Genomic DNA, 15,643 nt, shown 5'->3' with positions numbered 1-15,643 from the left:
TCGGTGTTGTATTTCTTCCTTTCTCCCTTTTTATCGCAGAGAGCACAATCATTCCCCCTGCTATTCTTTCTTGCAGACCAGCTAGGAGAGGGGAGGGGGAAGAAGAGGGGATGGTTTTGCATGTGAGCACAACTCTATATGTGCAAACAACATTCACGTGCGCCTGCTGTTCACGCAATTGTTGCATGCATGCATGAATGTACATGCGCTCACCCACTGCTCACATAAGTGGGGATGCATGCGTGTGCTCACCTGTTTCAATGACCTGATTGCAAACACCTCATGGCCACTTGTGGGCCACGGCCCAGAGGTTGGGGACCTCTGCTGTAAGCTACTGATGTTGAACCTTTTGGGCTGGCATGTCAAAAATTTGGAAAATGCCTAACGACTTTTCTGGTGTATCTCACACACCCTCCCCCAAACAAAAGAGAAACAATTCTCTTCTTCCACCATCACCTCAATCTAGGCCAATTTGAACCATGGCATTCAGTGGCAGTATCGAGGGTGGGCCTGTTTAAGTGATTTTGGAGAATGCTCTTCCACGGCTATGCAGCTGCCTAAAACCACACAAAAACATATCCATTCTCATGCAATTTTCAGAGGCTGCACAAGAGAGCACCCTGTTTTTCTGTGGCATCTGCAGCCTTCAAAAATCGTATGAGAATGAGAAGTAGTTTCAAGAATAGATGTTGAATGTTGGTGAATGCCAGCATGCCACCCCAAAAAATGGCATGTCACCTTGGACACACATGATAGGTTCACCATCGCTGCTCTAAGCTGAAGATCATTTTAGGTGCATTAGCTGTAACCAAGATCTTTCCCCATCTTAGCTTAATGGATATAGGGTTGCTACGCTCAGCAACTGGACTTTCAGATTTTCAAGGCATTTATGTTTTACCATGTTTAGCAGTACTACTGAAAGAATAAGCAGATTTATTTTCTTCCAACATCAGTGAAATTCTATTGACCGTTTAATAAAAATATGAGTATATTTCAGACTACATGAACTCTTCTACACAATGACATTGTCTGTATAGGAACAAACACTGACACATATTTGACTTTAAAAATGGATTACTAATAATCCTTAAAGTGCAATTTAAGATTTTCAACAAATCAGAAAAATGACATTTTATCACTAAAACATTAAAGTTATGTAGGTTTTTTTTAAACACCCAGCCCAATAATAAATCATACATTGAGGTTAAATTTGAAATAATGGAAACTCTGCATATATAACTAGTTTGATATCCAATTTAATCCAAGTCTAATGGCATCATAATTTAATGCCCTCTGTTCTTTCTAAATTGAGTTGTATTGGGAGCTGTACTACTGAATGTTGAATAATCCATGGATTACCTGCATTTTGCAGGACAAAAAAAAAAATTCAGCATTGCCATATTTCTCAACATAGCTGAAGTAACTTGGTATATAGTACAGCTAACGCCAATGGGCCAGGGTTTATAGTTCAATCTATTTGGAAAGCAAGCCTCAGAATATAAATGGTCACTCTCTCTCAGAAAAAAAAAAATATCTGCCCCAAGGAAGATTCCACAAAAGAAATCTCTAAATGGGATCTTTTCACCCTTCAACACAGCCAAAGACTCTCTGATCATAGTTATTCAATTATATTACTTCAGGGGGAAAAGTTTGAAACGACTCTAAACAAAAGAGTGGCTAGATCAAATTGTTAGAGGAAAAGACTGGTTCTGAGAACAAAAATAGAAAATATATCCAATTTGATTTGTAAACAACTTCAGCTGATTCTGGGAGTACTGTGGTCACAGGTTTCTGTTTTTTTCAAAGCTGCTTTCTGGAAATTCTGAATGGAACTGAGCAAGGTGCTCCTGCTTGTGCTGTTGACAGGCTGCAGCTGAGGGGGGGTTGGCACATCCAAGTTAGGAGGAGGACCAGGAGCTGCTGGTGGTGAAGGAATTGTTGAGGCACCTGCCAGAAAGAAAGGAAGTTAAAGAGTTGAACTTGAAGGAAATGCTGCTGGCAGAACGAGGGATAACAGAAGTATGATCTGGAGAAGCTCAATACACACACACACAAAAAGGTAGAAAATCATACAAGTAAAAAAGGCTTAAAAATAAGGAGTAATGACATAATGCAGAAAAGTGCAGGTTTTTTTTTTTTAAAAATCAACATTCTGTACAATTATTAAGGACTGACAACCCTTAATATGGTGAAAGTTTTGTGAACTCTTTAGAACCATCTGTAATCATGCAGTAGTATAATCTACAATGCTGTCAAAAGCTTCTTCTGAGCCCTATTAAGAGAGAAAATATTCTGGTTAAGCAATACCCAAAACTGTCCAGTCTTTGGTGGCATCTTCTTTAGCACCCATGTTCAATGCAAACATTTCTGTACCTGTTGATCAATCCACATATTTCTTGAAAATGTTTTAGTAGTCCATTCCCTTTTTTTAAGCTTTCAACTAATCGGTATTATTTGACTGTCAGGCATGAATTGTTCACTTCACTTGTCCTACATTTCAATTGAGTTAAGTTCAGGGCTTTGACCACCCATTCAAATATATGAATGGCTTCAGCCATTCTATTGTAGATGTATTTATTTAGGATATGTGTCCTGTTTTTTTAAATCTTCACCTCACAGACAGTTATTTTGACATTCTCCTGTAAAATTTGCTACCACAATTCAGAATTCCTCATTCTCTCACTAGTTTCTGACTGATCATATGTAGATTACAGTATTGTTTGATTATAGATCTCAAAAGGTGTTCATAAACTTTCATCACTGAAGGAGGAATTTCACACCTGATCCCATTCTTAGGCAGAAAAGCTAAGCTATAAGATGGTTTACATTATAGATACCAAGTTTTAGGGTACTTTAATACTATTTGATAAGCTAACTTGTTCAGTTTCCAATTTTAAGTAGATATTTGCTTAAGGCTAAGTAAACTACTATTAACTATATTTATAACTTATCTGATTAATAAAAGCACATATTCCTGTATTAAAATTGGCATTTTTTTCTCCATAAACCCATTAGTCAGTTCTTACAAAAATTAAATAAAATTGAATTGCCACCAATCTCACTATCAAGTGACTCTTTCCTTGTTGTAAGGAAAAATATGAACATTATATATAATTTATATCTGATTCAGGGCAGTGTTTTTCAACTGCAACACAATTCTTTTAAGAATTCTACAATTTGATACATCTTAAAGTTATTCAAGTTGAGAAATACTGAGAGGATTTGAGAAGAACAAGGATTTATTCCAAAATAATTTTTATGGAAAACTGTTTCCCATGTGTAACATGTTCAAATCTATGAATCTTTGTTTCAGTTTGGGAATATGGGCCTAGTAATTTTCAGAATGAACTTTAAAAAGCAGTTCCATTGCTCAGAAAAGCAATATTATTCAAGTATAATATCAAAGCTTTAGGACTTTTAATGAATGAAAGATTAATTACCTTCATGAGAAAATAAAAAAATGTTTTTATTTTCTCATGTACAGTAAGTCCGTATTGTTTATTAACAATAGAAATCTGGGGAGAAAATCTATCAGTTATATTCTCCTGAACATGAAAATAGAAAAATGTTCCAGGGTGGACAGATCACTCAGTTAAGTAAAGGAGTTTCCTATAGATCCACTCCTTATCAAAGTGGCTCTTTCTAAAGCATTATAATGGCAGGCTCAAATGCTTAAGACATCAGGCTAGAAACCAGGAGTCTGAGTTCTAGTCTCAACTTTTGCACGAAAGCTGGCTGGGTAACTTGGGGAAATCTCTCTCTCTCAGCCAAACACACTTTACAGGGTTGTTGTTATAGGGAAAATAGGTAGAGGAAGGAATATTAGGCATGTTTGCAGCCTTGAGTTATTTATAAAAATAAATAAAAGCAGGATAAAATATCTTTTAAAATGTTCCTCAGTAGAGAGGCTGACTCCTGCCAAGAGACTTTGAAGCAGGCCTGGTAAATCAGCACTGTATTTAGGTGCTCATCATCCCAACTGCAGTAACTCCTCTGTTACATGAGCCTAATTTGATGAACCTGCTGAGAATGGTCAGTGACTCCATCTTTTTAAAAAGAGGATTTTGAAGTGCAGCCTCAGGTAAATACGCTCTATCAATGTGAAGCTCTTGCTGATAATTATTAGTGTGTGAATTCTGTGTTGTTAGGACAAACTAAATAGGAAGAAGTAAATGCTGCAGTAAAAGTTGACTGGTGTATAAGATGCTCAGGGTAGAAATCCAAAAGAATATGAATTAGAACTCAGCGCCAAGTTATACTGGTTACAAATAACAGTCCAATGAATTTTCCATCACTTTTCAGTTATATGATGAAGTTATTGGGGCATCTGCAGTTTTTAACTTTGGTCTTACACAGATGTTTCCTTTACTAACCCTGATTTTATTCCAAGGACAGTTTTTTCCCAGCCCCAAACCTGAGTGGCCTTTTTCAAGTGAAAAATGAAAACAGTTGAGGGACCCCAAGCTATTACCTCTAGTGACATTCTGTTGCTATGCTTCCCGTTAGCAAATTTGACCATTTCACTAGTGAACTTTGCATGGAGTTCCTGTCAGAAACAAAAGTTGCCATGGCTTCACCAGCACTGAGCAGCACAACCTTATCACATGTGATATTTTTTATAAAAGTAAGCACCCCCTGCAAAACAAAAACTCCCAAAAGCTAACAGTGCTCCATTGTCCCTAACATACCATCCCAGAAACTATGTTTGATGTTTAGTTCCTTTAATCTATGCCCTTCTTTCCTTAACAAAAGAGCACACCTCTTGCTTTCAAAGATGTAAATTGCCTTCATGTGGAAACCCAGCCCTACAGCAAAAATATTCCCCAAAGTATCTTACATAACTCCTGCAATACCAGCAAACAGTATGTTTACATGAATATGGCAGCTGGAAGTACCTGGATGTTCTCTCGTTACATAATGCTCATGTAAATAAATGAATTGCTCAGGCTGCTAAATAGGTTGTGTCATCTGCTATTCCTAGCTACCATTTCATCTAAAATATTCTTCCAGACACAGAGAGAATGTACTTAAGCAGCATTTTCAATTATTTATTTGCCCAGTTATTTCATAAAGACATTAAAAACATCAATAATTCAGCTTAGATCTATTTAAAAAAGGTTTAAAACTGCAAATCATTATTTGCTACATAGTTGGTAGGGCTAAAATAGATGGACATACTTTCAATGTCCCTATATCCCTTCATTAGTGAATATTTGGCATTCCTTCAAGAAGTAACTTATGTAGCTGATAAGAACTTCCCAAATGTCACTCTGCTAATGGTACATTCACTAAAATTTACTAACTTCTATGGAAGAATCGGACATACTCTGATGGGTTAAAGTAGGTTAAAATGAGCTAGTACAGTTAAGGCAGCTTTTTACCCAGCATTGTTTACTCATTTCACTACACTATGGAAAGTTCTTAATCATTTACAGACCTTTTTGCTATGGTGTGGTACAATTTACCTTTTCTCTGTAAAACACCAAAATACGAGGGCTATCCACAAAATAGATTACGTTTTTGTCTGTAGCAAGAAGGGGCGGAGCTTGCGTGGCCATCTTTGGTCTGTGCGTGCGCCGCTCAGTCTGCATCTAGTCGTGCTAGTAGGTTCATATCATTGCCCGTTATTTCACAGCAAATGTTTGAAATGTGTGCTGCAATTGAAAATCCCGCGAGTTGTGAGGTACCATCAGTGAAAAGGTTTTTGTTGGCAAAAAAACACAAACCGATTGAAATTTCCATCCTTGTAAGAAAAGCAATTCAGAACAAGCGTAGAAGAAAGTTAAGCTCAAAAATTCTGTTTTTGCATGACAATGTCCGACCACACACAGCAAATCGCACTCGAGAAGTCCTGAATGCTTTCAAGTGGGAGATTTTTCCTCATCCGCCCTACAGTCCCGATCTTGCACCAGGTGGCTGAATTTTATGACAGTGGAATTACAAAGCTTGTTCACCGCTATGATAAGAGCCTCAATTTGTTCGGTGAATATGTTGAAAAGTAGTATTTAAGTGTCACTTTCAAATGTATATAATAAAAAAAATTTCCTACACTTTGTTTTTTTTCTATCGCAAAACGTAATCTATTTTGTGGATAGCCCTCGTATACTGAGTTATCCCTGAAACCTGGTCCTCCATCTTTATTTCTGACATTTTATAATTTTATAATATTGGATTAATCTTTTAAAAAGTTTAACAACTTAGAGCAGAGGTCTCCAAACTTGACAACTTTAAGACTTCTGGACTTCAACTCCCAAAATTCTCCAGCCAGCTATTCTGGGAGTTGAAGCCCACAAATCTTAAAGTTGCCAAGTTTGGAGACCCCTGACTTAGATGAAAGGCTTCTTGGACGTTTTCTTCCAGTTTCTTTTCTGCTGTAATTTCCTCAGCTCCTCTTTTGTTTTACAATTGGCTAGGGAAAAACCTTTTTAAAATGTTAGCAGTGTATATGTATTGTTTGCTTATATATTTATTTGAAGAAAGCATCTCCTTCAAATTAATTGAATATTGGATAATCCTAATACTGACAAACCTAAGGAGGAGTTAATAAAATGTTTTCTCCAAAGGAAAAAAAAAATTGTTTAAAAGTGCAGGTGCAACTTTGATTCAGGGAAGTTAGTAGGGAAATTGTTCTGGCTTTTAACATAATTCAAAAAATTATTTAAATCAATGTTTCATATTTTTCCTTTCAGCATTAATATTCTCATACTCTGAAATATCATTTTTTTAAAAAGGACATCAATACCGGATTACTTTACCGAGAATTCATGTTCAAAATGGCGCATGCTCTACTGAAGACAGAAGAAAGGAAGAAGAAAGGAAGGGAAAAAAAGAGCACAACAGTCAGTATTCCAGCATTCAGTTATATCCATTCAACAACAACAAGAGGAGAGAAATACAGATATAAGTAGCTTGATATACAGGACCCAATGCACATAACTGCATTAACTGGTCTGCTGATGTGTTTGCCTTATCCATAGGTACAAATAGGTGCTTGTAAGAAATAAGTGTAACCTTGGGACGCATTCGAAACCTTTCCATCTTTTTTAAACATTAAAAATTGCAGTGAACATATGAGGCCACTTAATATGATTAACTATGCGCCAACACTGCCCTGATCTGTCCATTCTGATTGGCAGAAATTTTCCACAATCTCCAGAAAACGGAGTTTTTCTCAGCCTTTCTAACTGGAGATGCTAAGAACTGAATCTAGAAAAAGAACATAGTTTATGAACTACAGTTTCTATATTACCAGAACGATTATAAAAATATGGAGGTACAATGGCTCAGTGGTTAAAGATGCTAAGCCTGTCAGCTGGAAAGCTGACAACCCAGGTTCAAAACTTGAGTGCCACGCAATGCGGTGAGCTCTGGTTACTTGCCGCAACTCCTGCCCACCTAGCAGTTCAAAAACATGGAAATTTGAGTAGATAAATAGGTATCACTTTGGTGGGAAGGTAACAATGCTCCGTGTGCCTTGGCCTACAGCTATGCTGGCCACATGACCACACAAGTGTCTTCAGACAATGCTGGTTCCCTTGGCTAAGAAATAGAGATGAGCACCACCCCCTCGAGTCAGATTTGACTGGAAAGGGGAAACCTTTACCTTTACTATAGAAATACTCTGCCAAACTTAATTGTATAAAAATTACATCCCTTATAGCCTGTTTTGTCCGATTCAGTCCTGGAAACAAGATGCCTTGAGGAGGTATCATGAATAAACAACCTTGACATTGGAAAATAAGGTGAAAAAGTACATAAATACAGGTAGCCCTCAAATTACAACAGTTCATTTAGTGACCATTCAAATTTACAAAAGCACTAAAAAACTGACTTATGACCATTTTTCACACGACCTTTGCAGCATCCCCATGGTCACATGATCAAAATTCAGACATTTGGCAACTGGCATGTTTTCATGGTAGTTGCAGCCTCCTGGGGTCACATGATCACCAAAAAGTCAATGGGGAAGCCAGAGTCACTTAACAACTGTGTTACTAACTTACTTCACTATTTTAAAACTTCAATTATTCAATGAACAACTGTAGCAAGAAAGATTGTAAAATGGGGCAAAACTCACTGTCTTGCTTAACATTTTGGGCTCAACTGTGTAGGGTTTTTTTGTCTTGATTGGCTGGCAACATTGTGTTTCCTGTATTGGAGGCTTTTAGTGCAGCTTGGCTTCAAGTAAACGGACGGCTATCATTTATTAGGAAGCTAGGTTTCATCTGGGTGCCTGGTTGGGGTGTGTTTGAGCTGGAGGTATCTGGGGGGGCGGGGGTGGGTCTGTTTGTGCCCAGGTGTTTGCTTGGCTTGTGGTGTGGAGATTTTTTTGTTTGTGAGTGCAGGCTTCCAGATAATTGACTCTGGTGGAGTCATCTCTTCTATTCATGCTTTCTTCCAGAAGAACAGACAGAAGCTACTAAATGGACAGAAGATATTAGAAACACCAATCAAGCAGAACACAGCAAACACCAAGACCAATAAACACAGACCAAGACTCCCAACCAATCAGGATGAATAAAAAAACCATTCTAACACAGCAATAGGCTAGCACCAAATTTAAAACAGAAACGGCTGTGAAAGCCTGACTCACAGACGAACACAATACAGAAGCCTGATGATGGCAGATGAGATTCTGCTGAAACGTCACAACTTTAAAAGCACAATTATAATGACGTGGGAAAATACCCGAACAAAGCGGAATACCATACATATACTCGCGAAAACTTAAGAAAACATACATACACACACACACACAGAAACCTATTTTCACACAGTTGTTGTCTCAGACTGTGCCACCCACATGGCCCGTGGGAACACAAGGCTTGTGTCACTTGCATTGCGAACAACACGAGGTGGGGAGGGGGGAAAGGGCAGAGGGGGGGAACTTGCCCCACTCACCCCATGTGTCTGGCCTGGCCACTGGGCTGCTTCTTTCAACTTCTTTTCACTTCTTTCTTCTTTTGCTTTTGGCTGCACACCACTTATTTGTCTTTCTCACCCCCAAACTCGCCAGAAATGAGTCTTTGGGACCCTGCAAAGCATCCTGCTCCAAGAGGCTCATTTCTGGCAGAGTTTGGGGGAGAGAAAGAAAGACTCCTGCTGCTTTCCTTGCATGAAGCCAAAAGTCAGTCAGTCAGTCTCTCTCTCTCTCTCTCTCTCTCCCCCGAGAACGGAGCTGGAGACAGTATCCTGTGATCCCAAATAAAGAAGATTGATCGGTAGGAAAACGGGGTGGGGAATTTTCCTGCAGACTTTTTGGGGGGATTTTCCCAGGGTCTCTGGTCCACGGGGTTTAAAATTATGAGTTTGATGGTCCCTGAGGTCCAAAAGGTTGGCAACCCCTTCTTTAGATAAACAAATTGAGATTAAAACTGATCGCAGACCAGAGAAGGACCCACCTTCCAATGTACATAGTTCCCAAATTTTTTAAAAAGTTATTTTAAAAAGTAGCTGAAATCTCAGCAATGTTGCATAAGATCTTTGGATGACATCTCCAAAAAACTTATGAGAAGGCAACTTTTTAAACAAATGTATACATATATTATGTGATCAAGCCACAGTGCAAGATGAAATGACATGGCACAATCCTGTAACTTCAAACCATAATTTGTCTTGAAGTAGACTATGTCAACAGTCTTAGCCAACACTTTACCTATTGAAGTTTTTTAGGCAGAACAATGGTCAGACATGCCCAGGCATATTGTGTTAGTTTTTTAATCACCAGATTAAAATACAGCTTTACAGAGAAATGATATTCCATAGTTGAAGGATTTAGAGATTACTGCTTACGGTTTCCAGGATGGCTGCATAGGCTGGATCTGACCCCATTATGGGCCAGATCCAGCCCACGGGCCTTGGATTTGACACCTCTAGCTTAGAAGATAAGTACATAGCACCATGTAATGTGTCCTGTCTTTCATTTAAATTAGTTTTGTTTATATTTGTATACACAACTTCAGTATTATGGCACAGAGGGTGGTTTTAAAAGCCTAAATACACACACATCATAAGGGCACACAAATTCTGTACAATTCAGATAAAATACAGCTGCAATAGCAATAGCAATTAGACAGCCCTCTCTAAGCAGTTTACAGAATCAGCATATTGCCCCCAACAATATGCTGAGTCCTCATTTTACTGACCTTGGAAGGATAGAAGGCTGAGTCAACTTTGAGTCGGTCAGAATCGAACTCCTGGAGTAAGCAGTGAGTTAGCCCTGCAGTACTGTCTTCTAACTACAGTGCTACTTACTTTCAATCAGCTTTTCCTTCAAACAGAAGTTCTAGTATTCTCTTTGCTATGACTAGCCGAGGGACAACTTCTCAAACTCAATTTCTTAGAATTCAATAACACTAACATGAATTGATATGGACAAGATCATACAGTTCCCAGACAGGAAGAATAAATATTTATTGGGTGAATTAAAACATACATTTCACCACAGGTTTAAATTTAGTGAGTGAATTTAAAGCAACTCATCAGTGGCTTAACAAGACAAGTAAGCGCTTGCTTCAGAGTCTCTAGAGATTCTCAGTCATCCAGATCATGGTCGTCCCTTTTTTCAAGAAGCAACTGCACTTTCTTGTTTTTTCTTTTGAAGACATTTCGCTTCTCATCCAAGAACCTTCTTCAGCTCTGACTGGATGGTGGGGAATGGAAGGATTTGATAACCATGGGATAACCATGACCCGGATGACTGAGAATCTCTATAGACTTTAGCTATGCAATTTGGGATGAACGCCCTTTCGAATGGTGTGGGAATATGAATGGATTTCCAGAAAAATTGCAAACTACAGGAACCATTAGCACTAAACTTCCAGGTGTTTAAATGATCTTCAATGATCTTCAAAAAGGATGCAAATGACCAGTTGTCTGCAAGGAATATAAGCTTCAGAAGCTTTCTGGATGAGAAGCTAAACGTCTTCAAAAGAAAAAAAACAAGAAATTGCAGTTGCCTCCTGAAAAAGCACTTTTGGGGCTTGCTTCAAAGCTTCTGTGCTTTGGGAAATAATAAAAGGATACAGTATTTCAGAGAAGGCTATCTCTACCTCTCCCCATTTTCTGTTATACGATTGGAGGTTTTTTCAATGAGCAAAAGAAAAGAAAAAATTTAAATTCATATATCTAATTCCTCCAGTAATCATTTTCATATAATCGATAAAGATATTAAAACTCAGCACTATGCAAATCTGGAATACTATGGTGTAATACAGTGGCCCCCAACCTCTTTTGAACCAGGGACCGGTTTCATAATTATTTATTCTTCCACGGACCGGTACCTGAGTAACGCGAGACTCCACCGCCATCGGGACGGCTCTTCGTTCGAAGCCCCCCCCCTTCGATGAAACTGAGGCGCGAGCACCCAAACGCCGCTTTCCAACTGAAAACCCGGAAGCACTTTCCAACCGAAAACCCGGAAGCGCCGTCGAAACAAGATGGCAGCGCCCAAGCTTTGCGGCCCGGTAAAAAATTATCCACGGACCAGTACCAGTCCGGGGACCGGTGGCTGGGGACCCCTGGTGTAATAGATTAATCTTTAAACTACAAAAAAAATTAATATTGTTTTTTGCTATAACACACTAATTATGGCAACTATTAGAAAGACAGTGTAATGTGATTCATATACCACATTATTATTATAATTGATAATTGACTTGCAAACATTTTCTAAGCCATCTTTCTATGATCTTTCTGTGATCATTCTACTATTTATCACCAGTCCCTTCATTAAACATATCTATTAATTTTAATTTTGGATGTTTCCACTCCACTGTTTATTCCTCAAACTGGCAGCAGCAGATCGAAAGAATTCTCCTATTATTAATTTTTATCAATCTGAACTGAAAGAGAACAAAGGACAAAGACAATCTGGCGATAACGAAAAGCCTCTTGCCCCACAGAAGAAACAGGACAGATATCAGCATTCTCCTTTAATGAAGAGAAGGGGAAATTAAAACAAAAACTCTTCTCAATATAATTTATTGACATTTCATCTGGGCTATTGAGGAGGAAACTGATGTAGGTTAGCATGCTGGCCAGATTTGATGGGCTTTAGTTTTTGGTAATGTTTTTATTGTTGTTTTTCACTTGCTTCTTCCCCTTCTCCCCAGTTCTACATCCAGTATTTCTTTGACAGGCCCCGGCACTCATACTCTGCGATGACAGGGAAGACAGATGTTCTGTCCACTTTGCAACTACATTTGAGTTTAAAACAAATAGCTCCGCCTTCCGATGTTGCTATTACTGTGGTCTTCAGCTGCTTTCAATGGGCTCTAGAATCTTTGTAGATTCCTCAGTTCTTTACTGCAAGATGCATAACTGCTCTTTTACACCTATGCAAGAAGCAACTCCTTTTTTCAGTCCTTGCTACTTTTCCAAAAAAACATATCCTGGCAATTGCTGAAATAGCACATACAATCCAATGGCATCTCAGACAGGCAGTGAGATGCTAAAGAATGAAAACCGGATTTTTACTCAGATACACTTGTGTTCTATACAGATGTCAAAGCTTTAAAGGGCCTCAAACATCTTTTCTACTTCTTGAAATTATTCTGTGCAACAGTTCAGAACTGTGATCCTCAAATTACAAAGGAAGAACAGAAGGTGGCTTACTAAAGCTACCTTATGGCACACACAAGGTTTTCTGATTTATAGTTCAGTTTCTTATTCGCTATATTGTGTAACTATTGAACTAGAACCAGCTATTGCCACTGCAGGAAAAAGCAGCTTCAAACTCCCTTTCCTCTTGCTAGAAACCAACTCCCCAAGTTTCTAGATTTATTTCTTTTCCATGATGATTTTCTGTTGTTATGCCAAACAAGAGGTATGTGTACTATTGACACAAAGGGAATAAATTATCAGTCTTATTGCACACAAAGGACAAAAGCAGAGCACCCAGATACATGGCACTACATATTACTCATTTTGATCAACCCAGTTTGATACATATGGATCCTTCCTAAAATTTACAAGGAAAACAGATTAGGTTAACACAACTTATGCCGCAAGGACACTTCCCCCCAAAAAGGAAGTTGGAAAACTAGAATGTGGAAATATTTTCCTTCATTATGAGAGAAAAAAAACTTATTTTCATTTTTACAGAAGCCAAAAGCCACCACATTTCATGACCCATGAAGGACAAGGTTAGAAGCCAAACCATGTTAGATGAGCATGCAGGGTAGTGATTCTTCAACTCACCTGCTGTAGGAGGAGGAACAGGAGAGGAAGGTGATGTTAGAGGGGAACTTGTGCCAGACCCTGCTGGATAAGAAATATTCACAATTAGCATGAAGGTAATTTCAGTTTCAACGTCTATTTTTTTTAGCGAGAAAGAGACTTCCAAACTAAGGGACCCACTCCAAAGTAGTAATATAAAAGGGGCTTTTGGCCAAACTATATGTACATATATATAGTCAATTTGCTGAATTTATATACCATTGAAATCACAAATAGTTTCTCCCTTAACGCTCTTGTAAATTGGGTCAATTCAGGTCAGAGGCGATTGCTTTGCAGGTATGATAGAATCTGGAGCTGGCTTGCAAGAAGAAGGGGGCTCTTTCTCAAAGAACTAAAAGATATATCACCCTTGAGTCATTGGTCTGTAGCAAGAGGCTCGAAAGGGATCCTCCCTAAAACTTTCATAGGATTTAGCGGATTGTTATGCAGAATGATTCCTGTCTGTAGGCGAACAGCAACAAAGAAACTACTCTGTGCAACTCATCCTGTCATTCTTGGTTTCTTGCAGGACATTAGTATTGCTGTTATTTGTTCTCAAAACCAGGAACCTGTTGATGCACTGTGAACCAACTATAATTTGTGAGTGGCTTTTGAAGGAAGTCCCATGTATTGTCAATACTGCCATGTTTATGTGGCTAGCAGCGAGGGTACTACCGGTACTCTCGTAAGATCCCAAATGGCACATCAGCTGAAATTGAGCAACGGCCCTTCTAGCCAAGGCCTCTAATTGTTGTTTCAATAGGACCTGTGAATCCAGGAAAATCCTAAATTGCTAATCTGCTCCTTCAAAGGTAGTGCCTGCTTGTCCAGAGAAAACTGGTTTACAAATAGCTTTGGCTTGTTTTCTCCATCCAGATTTTCACAGCCTCCAAGCCCTGAAGAACATCAATAGCATCTTCCTTCCAACCTGAAGGGGGTGATGTATACCATCAGTATAGTCAAGTTAGCACTCCGGTCAGCTGATTGGCCCAACAATTTTATATAAATGTTAAATGGCAGGTGAAAGAGGATTGACCCCTGGTGCACCATGCATCACATATGGCAAGGCCTATTGGGTGGACTTCTCAACCTTCACCACAACAGAATAAAACTACATATTGAAGGAGCATAACAACTGCAGAAAAGTGCCTCCAAACCAGGATCTTCCATTCTCAATCCCAGCAGGGGTTTTGTCTGCCAATAGATTTGTTTCTTACAAAGGGATTCTAGCAACCTCCAGGACCCAGGGTGTCACATCTCCATGCATTTCTTCAAGCAGCCACAATGGGCAGGGATCCAGAGTACAATTGTCAATAATGTATTTATTTAGCGTACGGTGATGGTCCATTAGCCAGGAGACTATAGGGTTAGTAAGGGACATGGTAGCTCAGTGGCTAAAACACTGAGCTTGTAGATCAGAAAGCTCAGCAGTTCGGCGGTTTGAATCCCTAGCGCCACATAACAGAGTGAGCTCCCGTTACTTGTTCCAGCTTCTGCCAACCTAGCAGTTCGAAAGCATGTAAAAAAATGCGAGTAGAAAAATAGGGACCACTCTGGCGGGAAAGTAACGGAGTTCTGTGCACCTTCGGCATTTAGTCAGGCCGGTCACATGACCACAGAGACGTCTTCGGACAGCGCTGGTTTTTCGACTTTGTGCTCCATAAAATTGCTAGTCCGTTTGGTTCATGCTCTTGCACTATCCAAAGTACACCACGGGAGGGGAATTAGATCTGTACTCAGAATAGTTAACAGCATTCTGAAACATCATCCAGGGCTTTTCCCTCAACCAATGTCGCCTCACGTTTGAGTGCTACATTTGGGCAAGTCTGGCACTGGTCGAGTTTGTACTCAAATTGTGTAGATGGTACTTTATCCATATCCTTAAAATTCTTATCTTCAGAGACTAAGAGGAATCTCCAACAATATAGCAAAATATAGTCACCACCAAAGACTCCGCCCATTAGGAAATAAGACTTCAACTGAAACTGAAAACATCTCAGCTGGCTTTCAACAGCTTAGCTCTTGGCCTCAAAGAGGTCAATTGCCCAAATCAGATGTTATAAACAGAGATTCACATTTCCATGTACACGCCTCAGTATTCAAACTATTAGAAATGAAAGGCACAATCTAAATTGAATAATTTTATCATGCATATACCAAATATAGCCTAGCTGCCATAGGAACTACTGGAGGAGAGAGCGCTCTTTTGGGAAAGTGGCACTGGTAAGTAATCCCTGCTCTATTTTCATCATAGGAAAGACTAAACATCGTGAGTTTCTACAGGTGAAACTCGAAAAATTAGAGTATCATGCAAAAGTTCATTTATTTCAGTAATGCAACTTAAAAGGTGATCCTGATATATGAGATAGACTCATTACACGCAAAGCAAGATAGTTCAAGCCATGATATGTCATAATTGAGATGA

General features: G+C 39.0%; 1 protein-coding gene across 11 annotated transcripts in view; it reads right to left on the bottom strand.

Annotated features, from left to right (window-relative positions):
• Positions 1-953: 953 nt before the first annotated feature.
• PXK (PX domain containing serine/threonine kinase like) overlaps positions 954-15,643 on the bottom strand; it is a 57,747-nt gene continuing 43,057 nt past the window's right edge. For 2 of the 11 annotated variants that reach the window (XM_087923547.1, XM_087923551.1), the window contains 3 exons: positions 13,201-13,263; positions 6,756-6,788; positions 954-1,947 (listed from right to left, as the gene is read on the bottom strand). In XM_087923547.1, the coding sequence (XP_087779673.1) occupies positions 6,769-6,788; positions 13,201-13,263 (83 nt within the window). In that variant the 3' untranslated portion in view covers positions 954-1,947; positions 6,756-6,768. The remainder of the gene's footprint in view (positions 1,948-6,755; positions 6,789-13,200; positions 13,264-15,643) is intronic. The other 9 variants (XM_087923548.1, XM_087923552.1, XM_087923549.1 and 6 more) reach the window with 5 other exon arrangements.

This window comes from Pseudonaja textilis, chromosome 2 (assembly GCF_049901715.1).
Source record: "Pseudonaja textilis isolate UNSWEBS1 chromosome 2, rPseTex1.2, whole genome shotgun sequence".
Taxonomy (NCBI): Eukaryota; Metazoa; Chordata; class Lepidosauria; order Squamata; family Elapidae; genus Pseudonaja; species Pseudonaja textilis.
This window is presented reverse-complemented; position numbering and strand designations above follow the sequence as displayed.